This window comes from Bombyx mandarina, chromosome 21 (assembly GCF_030267445.1).
Source record: "Bombyx mandarina strain Sakado chromosome 21, ASM3026744v2".
Taxonomy (NCBI): domain Eukaryota; kingdom Metazoa; phylum Arthropoda; class Insecta; order Lepidoptera; family Bombycidae; genus Bombyx; species Bombyx mandarina.
The window spans coordinates 5,241,459-5,262,008 of NC_143227.1; the positions used below are offsets into that span (position 1 = coordinate 5,241,459).

The 20,550-nt window shown below is 37.0% G+C and overlaps 1 protein-coding gene across 1 annotated transcript in view; it reads right to left on the reverse strand.

Moving 5' to 3' along the window:
- LOC114253010 (lachesin) overlaps positions 1–20,550 on the reverse strand; it is an 85,769-nt gene that overhangs the window by 60,926 nt on the left and 4,293 nt on the right. The window contains exon 2 of the mRNA XM_028187744.2: positions 9,278–9,575. Within this exon, the coding sequence (XP_028043545.2) occupies positions 9,278–9,383 (106 nt within the window). The 5' untranslated portion in view covers positions 9,384–9,575. The remainder of the gene's footprint in view (positions 1–9,277; positions 9,576–20,550) is intronic.

A 20,550-nucleotide genomic window follows, 5' to 3' on the forward strand; every position in this document is an offset into this window, starting at 1 on the left:
ACTTCCTACTATTTATTAGTACCTACCGTAAAATGTTTTTCGCGTATCTTATTTTTATCGTACAGAAGCAATCTATTTTCTTTCGGAGTCCATTATACAAAATGATAATTTTTCTTTGATCGAGTCATTTGAAGGGGTGCGAAACATGATGGTGAAATAGCCACTTGGCACAACAATACCGGGATACAAACACAATAGGGGCATAGTTCGCAAGGGCTTTGATGGTTTCAACACATGTGTGGATTCCCTCTGGAGCTAGATGAGGTTAGGAGTTGATATCGATATTTTAAAAATAACTTCGTCTACTAACTAGCCTTCAACGTTTTACTGTTAATTGTTATTTTATATTATTTTTATTTTCCGTAATGAAATTTTGGTAACATACAACATGTAATACTTAAAAATTTTAGTTACTAAAATAAAAATGTTCAATGAAAATACGGTAAGTGCTCTTATTAATATTAAAATATGATTTAAAAAAAAAGAACATTTTTTTATCGATAATAGTCAAAATAAAACATTAAAATCTCTCCTCACTAGAGGCTTGACGCGTGCGGGCCGCGGGGTGTCGTCAAATGTGCAAACAATTAGAAAGAGCTCTTTTTGTGACCTCTCTCGTAGGGCACCCCACAATGGCACTTCATGTCAACAACAACGAGTCTATATTTAAATGCGCCGACATTAAAAATTCGTACGTTCTGTACTAGACATCTGGGTTGTTCACACCAACAATAAATAATGGTATATGTCGATTTTTTTTTACGCTATCCAAAGTTATATTCAAACAGATACAGTTCGAACGATTTTGTAACAGTAACAAAAAGGTTATTTGGCTGTTCGTACGTAAATCGCTGAAAGATTCTCTCGATAACGCTCTTTTGTAAATGTTGAGTGTACAACCTGAAGTCCCATTTTTCTCCTAAATACTTAAGCAACGGCAATCGGAAAACTCCGCGCGGGATCCACTCGCTGCGTGAACCTATTCGATCTCATGCATTTAAATTCAGAATTAGAGAAACGCCTTGCCCGCAGACCGCCTTTTACGCCGGAGGTAAGCAAACGATACGCCGGATTTCTTTCTAATACCGCTTTCATTGAAAACGTGATTGATTTAAATGCCTTTTGTGAGCGATAAAAACATCCAAAAAGTCGTTTTAATAAAGAAAGTCGAGACGGCTCTCGGCGATTTGGCTTTTAAAAAGCTTGTATTGTTTAACCTGGAGTCTGATTACAATCGGCGCACCTTTACGCTACAAGGAAGACGGGGTGACAGCATAAATAATCTATCTAAGAAGGCGCTTCCTTAGCAGCCAGAAAAATGTATCTGGGACATAAAAGAATGGTGGGAGCGCGGTTCGTTACGTTTTGTCGGTCCCCGGGGCATACCTTGGGCGCCGCGGCTAGTAGCTCTTGCGAAGCATGAATGTTTTATGCGACATATGAATGTGTGACGCAATCACAATTCCGATTTGTATCCACTACCCGAGTTAGTTTACGGCTGGCTGTTGTCCCACGTTGGGCAATAAAGAGTGTCTTTATTGTTTGTTGCGCTTGACTCCGGCCTTCCGGGCGATGTGATTGTGATTCCTGAAATGGCACTATAAAACTAAAACCCCAGAGATTTTGTTCTTAAATTGTCAATGATATAACTTAAGGTCATTAAACGGTTTGTTAGCTTTGGAATATCGATGAATGTGCGGGCTATAGTACTACTATATTTGTGAAATATTTTAGCATAATTTTAGCATAAGCAAGCTACGGTTTCCCAGTCAATATGATTCTAAGGGGTTACCAAACCTCTTAGACCGAAGAACAAATTTAAGTCAGGTATTTTCATGACAGTATTAAGACAATTATTTTAAACTCAGAATTTATGTCTGTAGTTAAAAGTGTAATTAAGCCCGCCTCAAAATAATTAAGCATTTTATTACTTCACTATTCTAATACGAAGGTCACCTTGGACCCCAAAACCAGAGTATAATAACCGGTAATCAGCTTAGGAAGAAGAAGAAGAAGAAAAGTACAAATGGTAAAAAATTTTGTTTACCAAACCAAAAGAAGGTTTTTTACAAATGGAAATAATTTTCAAAACTAACGAGACAAACATTTGAAATAGTTCACAGTCCTTTGTTGAAACATCGGAGTACGAGTAAGTTTTTACTTTCAGGTAAACGTTCACGATATTACTTTTATGATAAATTCTTCTGAGAGACGAATGTCCCGAATACATCTTTGTTCGTACGTTAGCAGGAATATTCTAGAATAATACGCTCAGAAATGTGGATTAAAAGTATTTCTATAATAGAATTAATAGACTTGAGCTCTAGAGAATATGTTGTAGGCATTTGCAGTTTTAAATAAGAGATATTTTTGAGAATTACAAATTAATGATTGTACTTATATAACTTAAGACATATTATAAAGAAGAAAGACATGCCATAGTACTTAATAAGGACCATAGAGAAAATACATATCAGAGCTGAGTTCGTTACGGTCTATGGCAAAACAAAATCTACCGATGTAATGTCACTGTGTAATGGGTCAATGTTGTTGTTCCAGACAGTATTGACGGACTTAGCTTCGCTGATGGGTGATGTGAAAACGTTCGAAGCTAAACAACACAAAACATAAAAACTCGATATTTAAAATCTTATCCTTCCATATATTTTTTTGTTGTCTGATGTCTATCTATATTGGTACAATAACCTTTGATTGTAGATCCAACAGATTAAATAAAGCGGCTATCCTACCCTTGGAAACAAAACGCCTAATTTCTACGTAGTAATGATCTGGATGACTAATCTTGTCCGTCTAGACTCACAATACGTAATGGTATAGTAGTAACTATAAGACGTGAGTATTTTAATGGTAATTCTTCCTGGCACCTTTGGTAGATTAATGCCAAGCAGCGTTTTTGCTATGGTTACTTTTAGCAACTTTTCTCAGATTGAGCCCGTGAGCTCATCTACCCGTCTGGGAATAGCTGGAATACCCCCCTAGGGTACCAGCGAATAGGTAGGAAAAAAAATATTGCGAATTCTTTCTCTTTGTTTTTGTCCTTATTCCACTAGCTCAAAATGGCATAAATGTATTCATGTTGTACTTTGATTTGTCTGACCCTTTTACGATTAACCTTGCCTGTCATCCTCCTGAATTAATAGGTTTATACATTGTAATTTAGAGTGAGAGATTGTGCAACCAGTGTCAGAATGTATCTAAGGTCCACTTGATTAGTATTGCTCGTTGACCTCAACCAGGGGTGTTGCCATGTAGTTATAACGAGTGAAGATGGAACTACTGGCGGCAGATAGGGAAGAAACGATTCGAGCAATTATTGTTTTTTTCTTCCTAAGCTGATAGTTTTGAGAGGCTATGTCAGCGTAACCCTAACGTGTAGGTGAGCTCTCGGGGCTAAAATCAGCAGGAGTTACTAACACTGGTCCTAGTAAGAGCAGTGCTTCGCAGAATTTACCACCGGATCGGAAACGCGACCCACTGAGAAGATCCGCCGAGAAACTTCCACTGAGTTGCTGTGTCTATGGGTAAGTTTACGTGCCAAACCCTTCATCGTAAGCGACAGGTTCGACGACAACAGTGACCGGTGCTTGAGGTACCTAAAAGCACCTTTAGTGGATCGGGAGGATTCTAAATTACGTCAATTATTGTAATACTTCTGCGATACTTCTCTCGCAACATTGAAAAAATAATAAAATAACTAACCACAAAACAAAATTACATCGTACAGAAATAAAAACGACATTTTTATAAGACTGGGATTCTTACAAAGATTTTACGAAACTAGAATTTACTACTTCAGACATGCAGAGTTTTAACAAGCTATTCAATTTAAAAGCTTGGTGACACTAAACCGCAGCGCGATCGTGTGGAATTCAAACCGTCCCCATAAATTGAATCTGTCTGTTGCAGAATCGTGAAAGGACTTGCTTTTCCTAAAGGCAAGGAATTTATAAGAATACCCATTTAAAGTTTTATGGTGTCTGGCTTAGAAAACTAAAGTAGCTTTGCGTCGAGAATCTTCTTATCAACAATTGATAGATAAAAGGACACGTTCAGTTCCCATTTAAGAGATAGCTCAATTGTAAGCTTCTTTAGGCCGCTCTCAAATCATTCTATGAACCAAATATAGTATTTTGAACTGTCTTGATCCGCATGTAGAAATGACTTAACTAAGTATTACAATTATTATTGGCTAGCTTTTACCCGCAACTCCGTCCGCGTGGAATAGTTACTTTGGCATAATGCTAAATTTTACCCCCACTTCATTTATTTATTTATTTAAGGATTACCGACAGGGTTTACAGTAAGACATAAAATAACATTGACATGTATAGAGCAAATGATAACTGCAACTCTAATTAGAGGCAATCACAGCATGCATTACATTAATATATCAATAGAGATTTAACAATACTATTAATAATAATAAAAAATTAAAAACAAAAGAAAGACAACAAGGACAGTAATACCCGAGTACTCAGACCAAGGTTGAGGCTGAGGTTCAACAACAACTTTTTATTTATTTAGTTTAATTTAATTTACTTGTTCTATGAAGAATTCGGTATTTATTGAGTAATGTTTAGGGCAATCATAAATATAAAATTTTACATTTAGGAGAGGAGAATAGTTTCAAATGATATTCAGATATATATATATACAGTCGTGGTCAACTAATTAGGGACATTCAAGATAGTGAAGGGCTATAACCGGTTATGTACATTTAAATATAAAACCCTATTGATTTCTCAGCACCTATTATTTGCATAATGTGGTCCGATTATTATGCTATAAATGGCTGTAAATAAAAGATTTAATAAATAGAAAAAGTATTTAATATCAAAGATTAAACATGCATTAAATATTAAGGTACAATTCTGTAGTGGACATTTAATTAAGGACAGTAAAGTATAATGAAAAATACAGCTACACAAAACTTATAATCTTCAGAGTTATAATATCTTTAACAGCTCCATTTTATTACGTGTAAAATCAGTACCCAGTAGCAAAACTTTTGTTAGTAATTACCGCTTGACACCGATGTGGCATAGACATTATCAGTTTCTGACATGTTTCGACAGGAATGTTTGCCTATGCCTCACAAAAAGCTTCATGAAGTTCATCCAAATTTGTATTACGATAAGTGGCAACTTTTTTCTTGATTTCGTGCCAAAGGTGCTCAATTGAGTTGAGGTCCGGGATATTTGCTGGCCAATCTAGCACCGATACAAACTGACTGGTAAGAAACGACTTGACTGAATGGGCGGTATGTTACGGGTCGTTATCCTGCTGAAACGTCCATATAATAGGGAGATGCTCCTCAGCATAAGGAAGCATAGTTTCTTCCAATATTGCCTTGTATTGATTTTGGTCTAAGCTACCCTGAACTTTCCTCACAGGTCCCACTCCACGTCCAGAAAATGAACCCCATATTTTAATGTTTCCACCGCCATGTTTCACCTGTTTTTTTGTGAATCTTGGATTCATTTCCGCTTTTACAGGACACCGTACATATTGCCTTCCATCTGAAGAAACCAAATTAACCTTGGTCTCATCAGAGAAACGTACATGTTGCCATTGGGCGTAGGTACAATGTCCATATTTACGTGCAAATGCCAAACGAGCATTTCTATGTTCTTTCTTCAACAACGGTACTTTGCGAGCCACTCTTCCGAACAACCCTGCTTCTACCAAACGTCGTCGAACGGTCCTCGCAGATACACCGGCTCTTTCGTTTGCCCCAAACACTTCGTGTTTAATTAAAATAGAGCCTAGAAACGGATCTTTCTTAGCTAACCTGGTTATCATTCTATCTTCTTGCGGAGTCGTTTTCCTCGATCTTTTTGTTCTGGACACATTTAAAGCTGTGTTTTGAAATTTGCGCTTGAAATGTTGCACTGCATTGCATACCATAGTTTTTGAACAATTTAAATGTTGTGCTATCCTTCGGTATGACCAACCACGCTCGACAAACTTCATGATAATTTTTCGTAGTGTTGGATCGCAACTTTTATTTTTGCCCATTTTTCTTCAAAATAATTCTCAAAACTTAAAATAAAAAATCTGGATTGCCGCCAAAACGACCACTAAACAATAAGAAAAGAAACAAAAAAGTATTAAAATTCCAATTTTGAAATTAGAACGCAATACCTCAATGTCCTTAATTAAATGGCCAGCCAGCATTCTTTGAACCAATAGCACTATGATATTGTATCAGCTATACTGTAAAGAGGTTTAATGTTTAAGAAGTCATTATTGTTTGTATAATCGCGCACATAAATGACTAATTACACTTACATGTAAAAGATATGGAATATTGCTAAGACTCGTTGGAAAATAAAAAAAATATTTACAATTTGGTTTAACTAGAGATTGTCCCTAATTAGTTGACCACGACTGTATATCGTGTATTCAAATTTATTATATCACAAAATATAGTTATTGATAACTTTGCTTGATTGTACGTTGGTGGTACGTTAGTTGCTTAGTAAACATGTAAGTAAGTATAATAAGTAGGGAAGTAAGTGTAATAAGCCTACTTCTGCCGTAAATAATTCTTGCGTTTAAGCCTAAGGACTGGAAAAGTCACTACCATACATTATAATACAGTTTTGGTGTCTATTGACTCTTGTAGCCCCTTAACACTGAATGGCCGATCATTATCCATCAAATTTAAAAAAGAAAGTTCCAAACTAAAGAGAAAGTTCCAAACTTAAGTTTAAATGTTGTATGCATTATAATATTATAATGCATGCCTTAATTTACTAAAATGTGTTTATGATTAAAAAATTAAACGGATGAGTTTTTTTGATGTTCCCTAGTACGATAAACTTTCTGGCATAGGCCTTCCATAGCCTCTATCCTCTATAGATTGGACCAATGTGACTTTAATGTTAGATTAATCTCACCTATTCTAATCGTTTTAGACACCCCTGTCTTCTAGTCACTCTTAGTTGCGGGACTACAAGTTTTTTTTTTCTATTCTATCAGCCCATGGACGTCCACTGCTGGACATAGGCCTCCCCCAAGCCTCGCCACAAAGACCGGTCCTGCGCTGCCTGCATCCAGCGGATCCCCGCGAACCTCAATAGGTCATCGACCCACCTTGTGAGAGGCCTATCCACGCTACGTCTTCCAGTACGCGGTCGCCACTCAAGAACCTTCTGGCCCTGTATTATGACTTAATACATGAACATTCCAAGGATCCGTTTCTAGCAACACGAAAGCATCGGACACGGTCAGTGTATTACAATATATAGCTGGCATCAGTGCAGTCAACCTATTCAACGACCACTATTGTCGTTCTAATGTAGACAACGACACATACGCTGTGAACCGTGAACTCAATGTTGAATGGCCGAATGTTTGACACAATACTCAAAATTTAACAACAAAATTAGGCAAACGAAAATGCTATTCGTGACGTTACACAATAAAATGGATTATATGACGTAATATAGCAAGCACCTTTGAAATTGTTATAGTTAATTAAAAATTCCTCTGTTGAGGTCATACATCCTATAGGTAAATATATAGACGCACCTGACGCGTCTTCATGAATGACTTCCACGTTGAATTAGTTCTATCGTGTAATAATACCGTTTTACTTATGGTAGGACCCCTTGTGAGTCCGCACGGGTAGGCACTACCACCCTGCCTATTTCAGCCGTGAAGCAATAATGCGTTTCGGTTTGAAGGGTGGGGCAGCCGTAGTAACTATACTGAGACCTTAGAACTCATATTTCAAGGTGGGTGGCGCATTTACGTTGTATATGTCTATGGGCTCTAGTAACCACTTAACACCAGGTGGGCTGTGAGCTCGTCCACCCATCTAAGCTATAAAAAAAAAACATCAAACATCAAACTCCCAATTAAACACTGTGCAAAGTCTGATAGTAGGGTGTATTATAATAACGCCTTTCTCTATTTCTATTCATCTGTTTCTGTTTGTAGAGTTTGAAACCCGTCAAAATTGAACTCGTCGTGGCCTAAGCGATAAGACGTCCGGTGCATTCGTGTTGAGCGATGCACCGGTGTTCGAATCTCAGGCGGGTACCAATTTTTCTAATGAAATACGTACTCAACAAATGTTCACGATTGACTTCCACGATGAAGGAATAACATCGTGTAATAAAAATCAAACCCGCAAAATTATAATTTGCGTAATTACTGGTGGTAGGCCTCTTGTGAGCCCGCGCGGGTAGGTACCACCACCCTGCCTATTTCTGCCGTGAAGCAGTTCTGCGTAATGCGTTTCGGTTTGAAGGGTGGGGCAGCCGTAGTAACTATACTGAGACCTTAGAACTCATATCTCAAGGTGGGTGGCGCATTTACGTTCTATGTGTCTATGGGCTCTAGTAACCACTTAACACCAGGTAGGCTGTGAGGTCGTCCACCCATCTAAGCTATAAAAAAACCATCAAACTCCCAATTAAACACTGTGCAAAGTCTGATAGTAGGGTGTATTATAATAACGCCTTTCTCTATTTCTATTCATCTGTTTCTGTTTGTAGAGTTTGAAACCCGTCAAAATTGAACTCGTCGTGGCCTAAGCGATAAGACGTCCGGTGCATTCGTGTTGAGCGATGCACCGGTGTTCGAATCTCAGGCGGGTACCAATTTTTCTAATGAAATACGTACTCAACAAATGTTCACGATTGACTTCCACGATGAAGGAATAACATCGTGTAATAAAAATCAAACCCGCAAAATTATAATTTGCGTAATTACTGGTGGTAGGCCTCTTGTGAGCCCGCGCGGGTAGGTACCACCACCCTGCCTATTTCTGCCGTGAAGCAGTTCTGCGTAATGCGTTTCGGTTTGAAGGGTGGGGCAGCCGTAGTAACTATACTGAGACCTTAGAACTCATATCTCAAGGTGGGTGGCGCATTTACGTTGTATGTGTCTATGGGCTCTAGTAACCACTTAACACCAGGTAGGCTGTGAGGTCGTCCACCCATCTAAGCTATAAAAAAACCATCAAACTCCCAATTAAACACTGTGCAAAGTCTGATAGTAAGGTGTATTATAATAACGCATTTCTCTATTTCTATTCATCTGTTTCTGTTTGTAGAGTTTGAAAACCGGAAAACTCTACAAACAAGTACCCACAAAAGTGGGTACTAATTACAACTAAGAATCAAAATAATGGCTCAAAGGGGTTGATGGCGTTCACATAATGTTCTCTATACCTACATAACACCAAGTTGCGTGATCTAAGTCTACAGCATTAGAAATTATACAGACATAATATAAGGATTACCTTTCGTGCTCTCGACAGCGCAGTCAATCCTCCAAAGAAGCAACGCCGTGTACACAGTCAGAAGCATTTTGCCATAAGCGCGGGGTAGCTCAATTTTATGACCCATCTTTATGTGTACACGAATCGGCAACGCCGCCTTTCATAAGTGGAACGCGCAACATCACAGCGCGGCACCGGCACTTCGTTGCTCCTCAGAAAAGTTCCTACACTCAAATCCTGACAGTTACGGCTTTACACGTTTTTTTTTATGACGCAGTCTTTATTCCGGCGTTGAGGGGTCTACGTTGTTCGTCGGTGTCTGAAACAAAAGGGAAACATTGTTTAATATAACGTTCGCTAAGTTAAAGGGGAAGTGTAAAGTTTTAAGGCGAACGAAGAATGTAACAAACAAGTGATTGCCTCAAAAACGTTGACGAACGTTTCTTGTTTTTTTCACCCGAAAACCAAAACTCCTTGGTCCATATGATGTTAATTTGTTATCGGAGCGCACAGACAAACACAGCAATGAGGTTGAAAAACGATGAAATAAAATGGAAATAAATATAAAATTAGTGGTTACGTGAAACCTATTTTAAAATATTTTATAGAATCATACCTAGTATTTTTTGGGCGTTTTATCTATTCGAATCGTATTCGATCTCTTATCGAGATACCAAATACTCTATAGGAAACACAATTACGTGGGAAACTGAAACATATTGACCGATTTCTGTCTAAAAATAGAATCATGTAATTTACATAGTTTTTATTTTTCTTGCTCAGATGGATGGACTATCTCACGGCCCATCTAATGTTAAGTGGTTACCGGAACCCACAGACATCTACAACGTAAATGCTGCCACCTACCTTGAGACATGAGTTCTGAGGTCTCAGTTTTAGAGTACAACGGCCCCACTCTTCAAGCCAAAACGCATTACTGCTCCACGACAGAAATAGACAGGGTGGTGGTACCTAACTGTGCGAACTTATAAGACGTCCTACCACCAGTAATTACGCAAATTATAATTTTGCGGGTTTGATTTTTATTACACGACTAGCGACCCGCCCTCGCTTCGCTTCGGAAACATTGAAACACACATGAAACAAAAAAAAATAAAAAATAAAAAAAAGTAGCCTATGTTCATCAGGGACAATGTCGGCTTCTAATGGAAAAAGAATTTTTCAAATCGGTCCAGTAGTTTCGGAGCCTATTCGAAACAAACAAACAAATCTTTCCTCTTTATAATATTAGTATAGATGTTATTCCTTCACCGTGGAGTCAATCGTGAAAATTGTTAAGTACGTATTTCATTATAAAAATTGGTACCTACTTGCCTGCGGGATTCGAACACCGGTGCATCGCAAAATACGAATGCTCCAGACGTCTTATCTTTTAGGCTACGATGACTTAGCTTATAGCTGTTTCCGATGAAAATGATATTATTAGTCAAAATTGTTTTATATAAAATTCAGTATTTATTGAGTAAAGTTTAGGGCTATCATAAACATAAAATTTTATATATAATTGTTTCTAGTGGAGCAACACCAATCATTGTATTTATACTTAGCACGTGTGCTGTATTGTGTACAAAGAGAAATAAAAGGCCCTCTTTCTAAATCAAGTTTCATTGAAACTAGCCAGCGTTCCAACACGTATTTTGTGTGCCCACTACCCGAAACAAATAACAGCAACTATTTTAAACTTTCATGGCTCTCTACATTATAAACACCTTATCTGACCGCGACGGGGCAACACAAAGCCGCCGTCGCCCTAAACATGTCTTGTCGGATCCCCCAGATTCACTCTCGGTGGTTTTAGGACTCTCAAGCACCGGTCACGGTCCTTGTCGAACTCGTCAATGACGACGAAAAGTTTGACGAACGGACTAAACCATAGACACAGCCAACTGAATTTCTCGTCGGATCTTCTTAGTGGGTCGCGATTCTGATTCGGTGGTAGATTCTGTTAAGCACTACTCTTGCTAGGGCTAGTGTTAGCAATTTCTCTCAGGTTGAGCCCGTGAGCTCACCTACCAGTACAGCCGTAACTGAAATATCTTCTTAGTCTTAGCCGCTACCAGCGAACAGGTAGAGATTAAATTATAAACACTATTGTTTAAATCTATTAGTTATAATGGCGATTGCAACAGCGTTAAAATATTGCAAGTTCATTAAATGTATAAGTCGTGGTAAGAACCGGTTAAATAATAATGTTTATAAAAGCAGTCGTCGTGGCCTAAAGGATAAAACGTCCAGTGCATTCGTATGTAGCGATGCACCGGTGTTCGAATCCCGCAGGTGGGTACCAATTTTTCTAATCAAATGCGTACTCAACAAATGTTCACGATTGACTTCCACGGTGAAGGAATAACATCGTGTAATAATAAAAAACAAACCCGTAAAATTATAATTTGCGTAATCACTGGTGGTAGGACCTCTTGGGAGTCCGCACTGGTAGGTACCACCACCCCGCCTATTTCCGCCGTGAAGCAGTAATGCGTTTCGGTTCGAAGGGTGGGGTAGCCGTTGTAACTATACTGAGACCTTAGAACTTATATCTCAAGGTGGGTGGCGCATTTACGTTGTAGATGTCTATGGGCTCCAGTAACCACTTAACATCAGGTGGGCTGTGAGCTCGTCCATCCATCTAAGCAATAAAAAAAATAAAAAAAATTGCAGCTGTAATAGCTCTTTAAACTAAAACAGTTCACTGTGTACGAAACTAGTAGGTAAATCCCGGGGAAGTTTCAATGTGTTTGTTGTAAAAATAAATCGATTTGTTGAGAGAATTGTCTGGGCGATGGTACTAAGCCAGCGAGACTTTCACTATGCTAACAACAATCGAACAAAGCTTAATAAACAAACACCTCAAATGACGATTATAATATATCGAAATGCCAAAACACACTCAACATAATGACGAATTAAAAACACCTAAAAGTTCAATCTAATTCAATAAATAAAGCTCCACGTCTGTAAGGGGTTAAAAACTTTTTATGGGCAACTTATTGTGCTCATAAAAACATTTTCTTTTACTTGTCCGACGATCCGAGGTGGGAGTCCCGGGAATCTCGGCTTTCAGCCGTCATTTAAGAAAAGAATCCCATTACAGGAACGAAGGTACTTACGTGAGCAATTTTATTTTATGCCCCACCGGCCATCCCCATGTTTATTGTGGCGCGGTATTTACCCAACGCTACCTTTGAAATTGACTAAATTAGTTGAACAGATTCATTGTTTTGCCTTTTTTTTATTTCAAGTTTCCGTATTCTCCCTCAATCATTCTATTATGAGTTTAATTTTGAAAGCTATAGAGTTGATTATCTAATAACGTATGTGAAGTTGAACAGTCTCACGGTTATATTGTAACATATGTCACTCATTTGAATACATTAATGTCTTAGTTGACGGCATGGCGCCACGGACCAAAAGTAGAGATTTATTCTGCTCTCAAAATAGTATAATTTTATTTGCATTTTTATTCAGTTGTTAATTATTCCATGTTGATTGAAAATAAGGAAACATACTATAGTTAGAACTATTACTTTGAATCACCAATTTGAACACTATTTGAAAGTTAGATTACTCAATTTATGCTGTTGTAGTAGCAAGAATAATAAGGAAACAAAGTAACAAGCAGATTATCCTTTATTTGTTTATTTATTCTCAATAATCATCATTTCATTATCAGTAAACTATATTTAATTATTATTATATTTTGGCCTCCTTTTAAGTAAAATTAAAATGCCAGGAAAGCCCACACTTCGATTTCCAAAAAACAAGAACTTTTTTACGATAGTAATTTTACACAAAATTTTGCCAACAAAAAAAAAACGGTTACTAAAATATAAAACTATAAACAATAGATATAAGACAAATCCGTGTGTTTGTGAGTGTATGTTTGTGAGAATAATTCTTTTATATCGACCACCAATGCACTAAGTAATCTAATCAGTGTCTTTTTGACGAAATAAATTTCGCAGCCTACTATTGGTTAGTTTAATATTTTCAGTATTCGCAAGTAGTAGTTATAATTAACATCATTCTAAGAGTGTGTTGGAGTAAGAGTAAGAAAATGAAATTGAGATATCCCAGATTAAGCCCCGGAAGTGATTTAATAGTTCATATTATCTATCTATAACATAAACTACGCTAGGTAATTTGTATTATAATATCAAATTAACAGGTGGTAGGACCTCTTGTGAGTCTGCACGGGTAGGTAACAACACTCCGCCTATTTCTGCCGTGTAGCAGTAAATGATGGGCTCCAGTAACCACTTAACATTAGGTGGGCTGTCAGCTCGTCCACCCATCTAAGCAATAAAAAAAAGACGTGTGGTGTAGTGGGACACCAAATAGGAACGAAGGTCCTTATTATAAAAATATTAATTTTCAGTTCTATTCGAGGTATAAAGAAAATATTATTCGGGTATACATTTTTTATTATAATTTTTTTATTGATAAAAAAAACTACTTTACAAAGTTATCAACTTTATTTTATTTACAATGAATTATAAAAATTATATATAATAATAATACACAAAGAAACAAATATTTATATGAATAATAATAGTAACCGTCATCGCGTAGGCTATACATTAGACACTGTATAGCCATCATACTAAGACTATACATAAATAATAAAAATCTTACGTTACGGACGTTGTTTCCCGGTTAAGGTACCCCTCCGCATCGTCCCATAAGGAACTTCGTTCTAAAAACATCGAGCAGAGAGCGCTAGTCGTTCAAACAATGCCTTCAAGATTAAATTTCGAAACGCCATGGAGTGCCGAGTCTCCGACCTAGCAGTTTGTAATTCATCATGTTTCGTTGTACAGATATAAAAAGAAACGAGTGTACACAAGTTCCCAAGGGAGCTATTCTTGTGCCGTCGGCTGCTGGGGTTGGTATTCTTAGATAATTAACTCTTTATGGCTAGGGACATCTGTTTACGGCCACGTCGCTACTGTTTTATTTATAGCGACAGCTCGAGCTGAATACTTAATTTTTGTAAATTTATTTTCCCTGATGAAGCTGTGGCGATGGCCGACTCATGTTGTGCCGTGAATCTCTTAATTTGACATGGAACAAATCGCGCAGTTCACAATTCAAAGTCCTCTCCATAAAACACGATTTTAATATTTATAACGTCTTTATTGTTTATGTTACTTTTAATAGGTTTTTTAATTATTAAAGTGGCCGCTACTAATTATAACTCTTGCTTTCAAAGTAAATCACTGTTATGGATATTTCGCCCATATATCAAATTCCATTTCAGTTTATTATGCTAATTACTATCCACAAACCTAACGCTAGATGAGTCTAGATGGGTCATATCAGCTAAATGAGTTAACCTGCTAACCCAAGTTAAACCTAGTTTGAGAAATCCACGATTCTAATTAAATTTTGGGTTTCCTTTATTGAAATACATAAAAAATTGGATACTAAATTAACGAATATAATATACCTATAGTATTAAAGATTGAATAATGAATCATTTTAAAGTTTTTTAGCATCTTCGCAGGGATATCTCTTTTTTTTAATTCGGTTCTTAATAGTAGCTTAAAATGCTCTCCCGTCATTACTTAATACAGCAATTAAGTGTAAGATTACTAAGATAAGTACGGATATAAGCCTCTTATGATCAATGGAGACCATTATTACCTAATATCAAGCTTCAAAGAGAATTACGCTTATTTATCAAATAGACGGACTAATTTGTTTAACGTAAAATTGCTTTACCTTAAAACAAAAATCTTTTAGAAGCACGAAGAAGTAAAAACAAAATCAAGGAAAACGTAGATATCCAAGCTCTTTGTATCTCGGTTTTCTGTGAATAAATTAATGCCTATGTAACTACAATCCCTTTGTACAGTAGAGAATTTAATCCGAGCGAAAAAAAAAAACTGGGCCATTAGTAAAGTAATTAGTATCGGAAGCGAAGCCTCCCTGATCTGATTAATATTTCAAATGATCCGAGTCCGTAGTGGAGATTTTGTTTATATATCTACATTTCGTATAGGCTTGTGAATTTTATTTTGTATTAGAACATTAGATATATATAGTCTATATTTCTCTTCTTTATAGGCTTTATATCTATAGTTAAACTTAAAACTACAAAAATGGTGGCTCAAATCGGTCCACCAGATATATAGCAATGAAGAAGGAACAACATTTTAAAACAAAAAAGTATTTAAAAAAAAAAGTTGTGTTCGAGACAATTCATTACAATTTCATTTAATATTTGACTGATTGACATTTGAAACATGATTACAAATAAAAGGTCCATACCGGTTACGTTTGACAGTGTCTAGGACTTAATAATATTCCATACAATATATTATTTACAACGGAAAGCCAATATTATGGGGTTTGAGGGCATCATATCTCATGCAGTTGCAACTCTGGTGGCGTGAAGACACCAATATCAGGCCAACTGTGAGGTTTCGTTCAGTCGTTGTTGCAAATAAAATTGTTCTCTCTTCGATTCAATTTAAGCTTCAGAGTAAAAAGTACCTTAACTTGTAGAAGAAAAGGTCCATTCTAGTTCAATTCGAAATAAATCATTTAACAACAGCGTTAATTCGTTTTTCTTCTTTGTCCTCGTTTAATTTTATTTCAACATCAAGTGAACGAAACCTGTAAAATATTACCCGAATTTTATGTACATAATCGTGATTTTACTGAATCACTGGAGCTGAAAGAAATAATTTGTAAGTTTTTCTTCACTCTGACTGATTTGATTTTCTTTCTAGGCCTTGTAATTAGTTCACGAACAAGACGCTTCGTAAATAGAATTTCTTTTTTCAATTAAGAACATGAAGTTTCGTCGTAATTTGCGTAATTACTGATGGTGGGACCTCTTGTGAATCCGCACGGGTAGGTACCACCACTCTGCCTATTTCTGCCGTGGAGCAGTAATGCGTTTCGGTTTGAAGGGTGGGGCAGCCGTTGTAACTGTACTTGAGACCTTAGAACTTGTATTTCAAGGTGGGTGGTGCATTTACGTTTTAAATATCTATGGGCTCCAGTAACCACTTAACACCAGGTGGGCTGTGAACTCGCCCACCCATCTAAGCAATAAAAAATTTATAACAGGTTTTTTTATTACTAACTCCGGGAATTTTTGCAAATGTACGAATCATTTTGATAACGTTTTCATTTATTAAAATATGATCTGCGTTCTAAAATATTATCAACAAGATAAGACAAGATGCAATAATAGTATCGGATAAGATCAAACACTCGTGATATTAAACAACCTTCGTTTACTTTTTTACTTTAAAGTTACAGATCTAGTTGATTGATATCACAGTTGCTCTATCTAAATCAGTTGGAAAATGATTGACTTCAACTATAGTTAACCTTATTATGAGCAAACGCCTATCGCATCCGCTACTCCATAAAATATACGAAACACATTCATATTTTGTTGACACGAATAGTCTGGATTTCTGGATTATCTATGACAGAATTTTTAACATAGGTATATTTACAATCAGCGACCCACCCTCGCTTCGCTTCGGAAGCTGTAATTTATAGGTATTATTGATTTCTCCACTATTTAATGGATGTTATTTTACATATAAACCTTCCTCTTCAATCACTCTATCTATTAAAAAAAAACCGCATCAAAATCCGTTGCGTAGTTTTAAAGATTTAAGCATACATAGGCACAGACAGATGTAGGGACAGAGAAAACGCCTTGGTTTTATACTATGTAGTGATACCATTTTCAATCTGACGGATATACGACGTGCAAAGGCAAAATAGTTCAAAGTAAACATTATATTTATAAAAAAGATAACACAAGAAATTAAATTTAAAATTTCACATTATACTATTATTAGTCAAAATAAAATTCCATGAAACATGCAATAAGGTACCACAAAAATTTATATATTATAGTAGATGTATCGTGTTGAGATTCGTTTGTTTGTTGTTATTTTGGTTTAAGTGGATGAGTGCGTCACGCGATCTATTTGTTTACTCAAGCTTTCCAGAAACAATTAATGTCAACAAAACATTAATTCTTATTGGAAGTTACGAGCAACCGGCTGCGGAGTCAAGTTAACAGCACACTGCACACGCTGACGACAGAAATCTATGAATACCATGAGATGCTTATATTTTGTTTACGCTCATCGGTTACTCGGCTTTTTCTTCTACCACGCAATTATTATAAAAGAAACGATTGCAGAAAATGGGAAAAAGAGTACAACAAAAAAAATATATTAAAAAGAAAATTAGATTACTTAGATATTATTATTATTATTTTTATGCAGTATGCAGACGGGCATACGGCCCACCTAATGGTGAGTGGTTACCGTCGCCCATGGACTTCAGCAATGCCAGGGGCAGAGCCAAGCCGCTGCCTACCGCTTAATACTCTCCACAAGCCTCGGTTGAAGAAGGACATGTTATAGTGCTCGGGAAACACCGTGGAGGGGAGCTCATTCCATAGCCGGATGGTACGTGGCAAAAAAGATCTCTGGAAACGCACTGTGGATGACCGCAGTGGCTCCAGGTAGTATGGATGAACTCTACTCCGGTGGCGGGCTGTGCGATGGTAAAAAAGAGATGAAAATATAGATACTTATTCATCAATAACATTCAAGAAGGTTGAGATTTGTAAGTTTACAGTCAAGATCGCCAACTCAACTCACAATGCGACAGGATTACATTAATCAATTCTAATTCAGTACATCCTTATACTACTTCTAATACTACTACTTAACAAATCTCTCAACGACGACTCGTAACACAATGACCCTGGTTCATTAGTCAGTTTAACAAACAATCTTCACGAATTTTCTAGCATGACAATTTTGTGGCCTTGGTTTTCATATCGATACGGTTTTTGTTTTATTTTTGTTTTTTTTATTGCTTAGATGGATGGACGGGCTCACAGCCCACCTGGTGTTAAGTGGTTACTGGAGCCCATAGACATCTACAACGCAAATGCGCCACCCACCTCGAGATATAAGTTCTAAGATCTCAGTATAGTTACAACGGCTACCCCACCCTTCGAACCGAAACGCATTACTGCTTCACGGCTCAAATAGGCGGGGTGGTGGTACCTACCCGTGCGGACTCCCAAGAGATCCTACCACCAGTGATAAGTGGTGGTAGGACCTCTTGACACGGTATTATTTAATATTGATATATTTCCCCGAAAAGTCTTTACTTTACGGTAAATTAAAACATTGTGGATCCAAAAAGCTATACTTCACAATAATTAATATGGTTACGGACAAATTTGAAATGATTAAAAACAAAATTTACGTTACAATGACTATGAACATCAGTAACTTGACATTGTGGCTTGATCTCACCCACACGTTTACATTGAAAACAACATCAAAACTAATTAATTCCAATCAAGTCTTTTACTGGCACTAAATGTAATTATCGATAAACCTCACAGAATACCACCGTTAAAGCCGACATCAATATCATAACCGATCTTTATAGCTAGGTTTACTTCTTAATCTCAGAACAGATTAGTCAATAAAAGTCATGAGAAAGTACCATAAAAGCCGCAGCCTTCGCCAAAGATCTCACAGATCTTGATCACTTTTGTAAGTGCGTAATTAAATTTTCCGAAATCGTTTCACTAATTAAGTAAATCTGATTGCGTATATCTGCTTACGTGGTCGCTTGTGAGTGTTTCGCGTCCATATTTAAGTAAATCAAAATCTAGTGAATTTGATTAAAATTCAAGCGGAACTATGAAGCTATGTACTGAATGTCTTCTATAGTAATAGGGAGGGATCAGGGGAGACTGGGTGGGGACGGTCATCTCTGCCGTGAACCAGTGAACCATTAAAGTTTGGAGACTGTAAACGGTCTGTCGAACAATCCAGTGATCAAGTGATCCAATGATCCAATGATCCAATTATCTGGTCATACCTTAAAGTTGACGACTTCGTGTTACAATATCAATGGCTTCCAATGGCGATCCAAGTAATTCCAACAATCTACAAAACAAATTGACGAAAAACTGATCATTGAAAATGAAACGCAGTTTTCTTTTGAAAATGATGTTCTGCAAAAAGATAAGTCCGTGTAATGCCCGGTTGCCTATTCATATTCAATACGACCCGAGAATAAAAGAACGAACCCTAAAAAATAAAATAAACAAAATCTAATACATTCATAGAAAAATAAACAGATTTGTATCTCGTCGGTGAGGCAAATTGGATTCGACGTTTTATGTGGACCTTAACGAAATTCCTTTGCTCTTTGAGCGCTACGACGATAAAGGCTAATTCCGTTTTGTATTTACCAGAATTATTGATTCCCCCACGAACGATTGTTAGTTACTTCGAGATTAGAGTGAGGTTAGAGCATCAAACATTCGTGAGACCGACAATTATTTCAAGTGCGGACTCTTGTTATTTGAGAAGCTGTCGACCCGTGATTCTCTGAGATGAAGTTGAAATCCTGTCGATAGCCGTTCAAGAGTTTCAATGGTTCACTATACGAACGCAATACGCGCCCTGTCTCAGGGAAATAGTCGGCTAATTTCTGTTTCCACTAATAATCCCTGTCGGCATCGCTTTGGAGATCGCGATGGCGATCTTAAGTTTCAGTGTATCCGACACCAAATCTTTGAATGTGACAGTTACATAAATCAATAGCTACGATTTAAATTTTTTTTTTTTTTGTGTTTATAAGCTCAAGCTTGCGACCAATTAAATTGACTAAAACAAGAACAGATGGATTCTTTGCAAACCGTTTAATTATCACGTAACGCGCTTTGAAGAATATAATTCATAAATAATTTTTCAATGAGTTTCTAAACTTACCCTTATCAAAAGTTTGAGAGCCGTTAACGATTTTCCTAAGAAACCTATGTTCTAGGTATTTTTTATTTTTTTTAATTTACCACGACTGGGCGTAGATACAAAGGAGATATGACAGATGTGTTCAGAGTTATAGATAATAATCGAATGAGCACAGCCCAAGATTGTAATAATTTTTCTAATGACGTACGCACTTAGTAAATGTTCACGATTGACTTCCACGGTGAGAGAATAGCATCGTGTAATAAAAATCAAAACCGCAAAGTTACAATTTGCGTAATTACTGGTGGTAGGATGTCTAATGAGTCCGCACGGGTAGGTACCACCACGCTACCCATTTCTCTCGCGAAGCAGTAATGGGTTTCGGTTTGAAGGGTGCGACAGTCGTTGTACTGTAAAAACTGAGACTTATGTCTCAAGATGGGTGTCTGCATTAACGTGGCTGATGTCTATGGGCTCCGATCACCACTTAACACCAGATGGGCC